Below are 6,604 nucleotides of genomic sequence, written 5' to 3' on the forward strand. Positions count from 1 at the left end.
AAGCTATAACAAACAGTTATTATTTATAACTTCGTTATAAGTACTAAGTGTATCGCAAATACAATACTCGGTTTGTTTAGAAAATCCTGCCGACCGCAAGTCATTCCGTTGATGAGTTTCTGTGGTCGCAGTTGCACGCAAGCTAATTTTAATGAATTCGATTTTTGTGATTCCTTTTTGCATTAAAAATCGTACATGTTTGTGCGATTATGTGGTCATGCATATTATTTAAGTAGCTTTGAAACAAATTCACTGTTGGACAAGCGTGCACATCTTTGAGATACTCATTGTGTATCGAATGCGTTGCCCACTGCTAAGTACTCATTTGGATGCTTCGCATATTACACTATTACCTTCAATTGATGAGGTAGCAACACTTATTACATATGTATGTATGTATATATGTACATTAGACCGCACCACATTACAAGCAAACACAAAATTTTTTGGCGAACCTACGGACCGCGTTTTTGTATTTTTCGGTAACTCATATGTAAATTCGTCAATAAATATTTTTTAAGAAGCTACAACGAAAAATGACGACCCAATGTTCGCCCAAAAAAGAAATTAAATCGTAATTGCCTTCGAGTTGAGCGACTTTTAAATTAGGGTGGTACGTTGGGGTGAAAGAAGTGAGATCTGGAGGATAAGTGCTAGAATGGGGTGCTTGAGGTCAATGAGAATTCCAGAGCAAAAAAGTGTCGCCTCAAGACACAGCAATATATCATCCTATATAAAATGAAAATGTAAAAAGGCAAACCTTACTTTCGACAAAAAAAGAAAACAAATTTCAAAATTGCCTTTCAAAAATTCTTCCGACTCAGAGATGTATTATGGCAAACTTTTTTTTTTTTTTTGTGGTACGGTCTAATGTCTATATGTGCTTATGCAACTAGTAAAGGGCAGCAATAATTCGGCAAAAAAACCTACGCGCTGCTTGACATGGATAATTTAAATTTGTAACACATATTAGTGTAAATATTTTAAATTTTTTCCCACATCTTGTCAAGCGCTTAGCTGAGTCGTGCGTTTTGTTTGTAGTACATAACTTACAAATGTAAAATATTTGAAATTTAAAGCCTCATTAAATGACAAGGACGCAGTGAGTCACTCATCATTGTGTGCTAAACGAAAATTTTAAGTACCTTTGTTTAAAAAGGCGGACAATGGTTATTCTATCCTGTTTTTCCTAAGACACAAATTTTTCATAAGACAATTTTGATTTTCTGTTATTCGAAAGACGAACTGCAAAACCTGATGGTGAGTTGATCTTAGGCAGGGATCACACGATTTGTAAATATGTACAGTTTTGTACATTTCCACAATTGTTGTCTGGAAAGTTGCTATTAAGCTGAATTCATTCCCGATAGAAATTTCTAGACAACACCACCCTGTGACTGCCAAATGTAAAAATGTACTAATCGTATGATCCCTGCTTTAGAAGTTTCTAACTAAGTCCAACAATTAATACAATGTGTCGACGTCCGGTACCAGCAGGGCTTAGCGTTAATTTGTTTATGTTTCAGCAATTATTTCGCTTGCCAAAAATAAAAAAACGGCCCAGACGTGTGTGAATACTCACACCCATTGGCTAACATATAGATTGGCTAACACATAGTAAATTAAAATTGAATTTAGAGGAGTAGAAATTAAGACAAAAAGGTATATATATATTTATTAAGTTCTAAAATCATTTTAAAGTAAACTTTCAAACTAGGAGTAATTAGTTACCAAAAACTGGTATTTAATTTAAAAAAATTTAAAAAAATAAAAAGTTAAGTTGTTGTTGCAATTAAAAACTTTTTTTTCCAGCGACCCCATTTATTCCAATTTTGGTAGCCGCGCCAATAATTCGGGAACGTAGTCATCAAATTTCGCTTCAAAATAGCTGATAGCAATAGGCTTCCCTAAATTGTATTTTTCCACGATTTCTTTGGTGTTTCGCTTCGCGCGCTTCTCCAAGGGCCTGAAATGGGAAATAAGTAATTGTAAAAATTACCAACATTTTTATAGATACATATTTACATAAAATCTATGCAGTAAAAAGGCTTATTTTACTTACATATCTGACTGAAGCTGATCGTCTTCGGCTTTTCCTTGTTGCTTGAAGACTGCATAGATGTAACGGTTGAATCCTGCGCCATCGCCTGGTGCTGCGCCAATATAATCGGCAACAGTGTGACCCTCAGCAATATTGCTGCCAGGTATATTCACCACCAGCCAGTGCCATGTATCGGCGCATCTACGGTCTGTTCTCGAGGGAGCATCGGGGCAGAGGAAAAGCAGCGTGTAGAAGGCACCATCTTCTGCGGGCCAGCTGACAGTGGTGGGCTTATCTTTAACCTGGGTGGGGGTGAGCTCATTACCGCGTTCCACCTTAACGCCCGAGGAATAGACGACCTTTAAATACCCAAAAAATTAATACACATATATATATATATATTTTAAGACGAAAGACATTTTCTGCACCTCTACAGAGGGAACGTTTTCCATGAGCTGCTCCAAAGTTTCAGTCATTTTTCGAATTTTTATTTTTTTGTTTGTTTATTGGTTGAATTACGTTTGTGCTAAATTATAGATATGCACTTAACTGGCTTGCATTTCGAATAGTGCTGGCTTTTATACTCACTCGACGTCCAATCTATAAAGGACGCTTATCTGTTATCAGCTCTAATAAAATTTAGATTATGGCCGTGACTTTTGGAACTGAAGGTATATTTTTGCAAGTTTTATTTGGTTTTGTTTAGTTTGTTTGCCGTAGGCACTGATTCACCAAAAACGTGAACTTTGTCGTTTACTAATATCGATTAATTGGAACCACAATGACTTTCGCTCGTACAACAAGCATTTATAACTATACATCAGGGTGGATCGCGAAAAAAATTTCTTCTAATTTCAAAACTTGTGAAAGCAAATGAGATACGTAAGTATATTAGATGCTTTTTGCGGCAGTATTTTTTGTCACTCCTACATCGAAATTTTGTGGGAAATACCTACAAAAAATTACCTCAAAATTTGAGCCCGTAATATTAATATTATTTTAGATTTCCCGTTTAAAATAAGCGTAAACTTTTTCTTCAGAGGTCTACAGCTCAGGGGCATTTTTTTGATATAATCTTGGTCAATGATAGGGTTTCTTCAGGATGGAATGCTCTATAAAAGTGTCGGCGTAACCCTACTTCCACCAGCGAAGTAGTGAGCCCTATCTCGTAAATAACAAAAGCTAAAGAAAAAATGTAAATGACAAACTTGTAGGCGATTCAATTTCTTACAAAAAAGGTCCACAACATCAAATCGCTCACATTGATATCTTTTCAGATATTGGGTTTTGAAGTTGATCAACAATTTAGCTCAATAATCCATGAAAATTTCACACTACTTCAACTTAACCTAAGGGCTAAAATTTTCAGGGAATTTTTAAGTTTGCCAAGGCAGCTGACTACGACTTAGTCTGAAAGGCATACAAAGGCTTACTAAAGGACTATACGTAAGTCCAAGAAGGAGTCGGAGAGAGAATTCTGTGGTGGACATATGTGTAAAACAAACGTAATGGCTAAGATAAGCAAAGCCAATGCTAACTAATATTCTAGGCTAGAAAACGAAAAAAAAACTTTTTTTTTTAACAAATATCTCACAAATTTTAGTTTTAATTCTTGTTGCAGCTTCATTTCATATTAGCAAGTAATAAAAAAATACGCTGCAAAACGTAAGTACAAATTGTTTTCTGATGGCTTCAATACAATACACAAATCCAGTGAAAGGGTTAATTATTCAGGAATAGACGGAATATTTCAGAATAGATCATGGAAGATGAAGGTTGAATACAAAAAAAAAATAAAATCGTATGAATCGGGACCGAGTGTTTGTTGAACATTTTAACCTTCCATCTGCTACTTTTAATGAGCTCACATGGAAATGGGTAAAACTAAGGCCAATTATGATTGGAGTAAAAGGGTTAACATTTTCTACAAAAAAAGTTACTTTCCGTTTGACTATGTGTCACCTAAAGCTGCCTTTGCCCGGTTCGATTTTTGTACTGCAACCAAAATCGTGTAAATGGCAATTCAGCCGTAAAATTTAAATGCTGTGGCTAGTCGATTTTCCTGTCTACAGAAATCGATTCGTGTAAGGGCAGTTTAAGGCAAGAATTAATCTTGAAGTCAATTTATACATACAATTATAATAATAATCTCCTCTGATTTATGGCGGGCGCCTTGGTGTTATCACACATAGTTTTACGAAGACTCCGAACAACGATTGTATTTTAAGGAGAAACTGTTTTTCGCTATTAGAAAAGCTTTTTATTCTCTTTTGTTTATAATGACAGAAAGTGGGCTCGACCACAGGTCCAGCGGAATGGTAGTGCGTACTTCTAATCACTCACACCACCTGCAATATAATTGAAATTGTGATCAAAAAGTGGAAACTTGATCCCCGTGTAGAAAAATGTGATGCGGCGAAGCAAAATTCCCTTAGGATTGATCTACCACTTATAAATACTACCGTTTGGGCTTTATTTGGTTGAGGCCCTAAAATTGCTGTTTCATAGTGGAATCCCTATCTGCATGGATAAGGACGAGAAGACAAAAATGCTGACAATAGGCCGTACGAATAAAAGCTAAGCGATTCCGCTTTCTTAAAATTCCAGAGTATATACTTAAATGAGTTTTGAATAAATATTTTATCGTAAATATTAATACTATTTTGCTTTATTTCATATGTGATTTTGGAACAGAGCATACAAGGCGGTTTGGAAAACTAGGAATCTAACAGCCTCCTTACTGTAAAACACACACATAAATAAGTACTCAGTAACTACTCAATAACTTGATGAACAATGAGTCATGCAATGGGTACCTAACATGAATTCACTCAAATTTTGTCATTATAAGTTTTAAACACTTTTTAAAGGAAAAATCGTGAGAAAAACAGAAAAATAAATTCTTAATATTTGACAGCCAGGAAACAAATTTGTTTTCTAAATCTTTTTCGCATTGCTCCTTTTCATATTGGAAAAAATACATTAAATTTTTAATTTTTTATTTGTTCGACCCAACGATGGATCTCACCAACTCATCAAGGCGTAATTCACACCCGAATCGATTGCAACCGGCCCGCTCAGTGAGTCTCGATGACGATGACATTCAAAGCAACAACTCATCTAGTTCCTTCAACATTCTGCTTGCCGCCGCCTCAGACTCAGAATCACAATCGTCGCCAATCAGTGTGCGTGACATGATCAAACGCTATGACACAGTCGCCAAATTGAGCAGCAAAGGTGGCGCACGCATCCAGGCGCCGCCGCAAAAACCACAACAACTGCAGCATGGCTTAGTCGCCATGAAGTCAGCATACTCTGGCGTGAATAAATTCGACACACAAACCGCAACACAACGTCGGTACCCATTGCGTCAGTATGTGGCACCAATGCAGGAGAACACGGGCAGCAAGGCAACGCAAACACACCACAGAAGCGGAATGCAGAATGGTGACCACAACAACAACAACAACAACAACAACACTAAAGTGAAAAGCAATGATAAGTTTAGTGACAACAGCAGTGTGGCAAGAAATATTGATGCGGCTTTGAAATACTTTTGCATTCTGCCAGAACGCCATGTCTCTTTGAGTGACAGCGAAAATATTTACATAGCCGATCACAGCCGGCGCAGATCTAGGTTGGTGTAATTGTGAATATATATTTCGAAGTGTGATTATGATAAATGTACGCTTCGTATTAAAGATCGCCAGATCGTAATATAAATGATGTTTCATGCAGCTTGCAAGCGGTTACATCAGACGCGAACAATAGCCCAGAGGCAACCGATGGCATTGAGGAGGCTAATCTGCAACCAATAGAGACTTCGTATCAGAGCAAAACAACGATTGCCAAGACTGCTGGTGGTGAGTGGTGAAGGGAGGGCGGAGTTTTGGAATAATAATTTTCCATAAGCTCGCATTCGATAGGGAAGCGGAAGTTGATCTAAGTTTATTTATCAGTCCTTACTTCAAACGCAGTGATTACTCAACGAAACTAATAAGTTGAGATATTTAAGGGGAAAATTGAGATTTATTAATAATTCCAGCAAACATTTGGAGTCATAAATGAGTCTTTAAGGAGTTCTCCGAAGGTCGACTTGTATGAGCTTAAATACATAGATCAAATGAGCCTCAACATGAGTCATATTGAACTCTTATTGGCCTCATATACGGCTCATTTTGGACTGTTTTAAACAATTTTTGGCCTCAAATATGAATCATTTCAGACTCTTTTTTTGAGGCTCTTATCGCCCTCATAAATTACTAAATTCGAACTCTTATTTTAGGTTGTTCTTTGAGTCTTCTTGAACGCACTATATTTGCAAAGGCATTCAGCCAAAATTTCTTCCAAATAACACACATACATACTTACGTGCATATACGCATTCCAACATGCATTTAATAGCAGCAGCTGGAGCTAAATTTTGTCCATTTTTATACCCGAGCGCACTGTGCACAAGGGTATATTAATTTTGTTCACATAACGGTTGTTTGTAACAGCCAAAACGAATCGAGATAGATATAGACAAATGTATACATAAATGATCAGGATGAAAAAAGAAAT

General features: G+C 36.6%; 2 protein-coding genes across 2 annotated transcripts in view; one reads left to right on the forward strand and one right to left on the reverse strand.

The window, feature by feature from the left end:
• Window positions 1-1,653: 1,653 nt before the first annotated feature.
• LOC108367535 (protein D3-like) lies at window positions 1,654-2,696 on the reverse strand. The gene is made up of 3 exons (XM_017622167.1): window positions 2,470-2,696; window positions 2,063-2,400; window positions 1,654-1,966 (listed from the first exon to the last, which is right to left on the reverse strand). Exons 1-3 carry the CDS (start codon window positions 2,515-2,517, stop codon window positions 1,822-1,824), a joined length of 531 nt encoding a protein of 176 aa, XP_017477656.1. The 5' UTR covers window positions 2,518-2,696; the 3' UTR covers window positions 1,654-1,821.
• A 2,274-nt stretch (window positions 2,697-4,970) lies between these two features.
• The window catches only part of LOC108367537 (GATA zinc finger domain-containing protein 8-like), a 5,107-nt gene continuing 3,473 nt past the window's right edge, over window positions 4,971-6,604 (forward strand). Inside the window, exons 1-2 of the mRNA XM_017622168.1 lie at window positions 4,971-5,678; window positions 5,744-5,904. Coding sequence (XP_017477657.1) covers window positions 5,059-5,678; window positions 5,744-5,904 — 781 coding nt within the window. The 5' untranslated portion in view covers window positions 4,971-5,058. The remainder of the gene's footprint in view (window positions 5,679-5,743; window positions 5,905-6,604) is intronic.

This window comes from Rhagoletis zephyria, unplaced genomic scaffold, assembly GCF_001687245.7.
Source record: "Rhagoletis zephyria isolate East Lansing unplaced genomic scaffold, Rhagoletis_zephyria_1.1 Rzeph_scaffold_02719, whole genome shotgun sequence".
In the NCBI taxonomy this organism is placed as follows: Eukaryota; Metazoa; Arthropoda; class Insecta; order Diptera; family Tephritidae; genus Rhagoletis; species Rhagoletis zephyria.

Bases quoted from the DNA above. Each gene is read 5' to 3' on its own strand.
- LOC108367535 (XM_017622167.1), bottom strand. From the start codon at position 2,517: ATGACTGAAACTTTGGAGCAGCTCATGGAAAACGTTCCCTCTGTAGAG. The intron at 2,401-2,469 runs GTGCAGAAAATG...GGGTATTTAAAG, and splicing joins AAAACGTTCCCTCTGTAGAG to GTCGTCTATTCCTCGGGCGT. The intron at 1,967-2,062 runs GTAAGTAAAATA...TTCCCATTTCAG, and splicing joins GATCAGCTTCAGTCAGATAT to GCCCTTGGAGAAGCGCGCGA.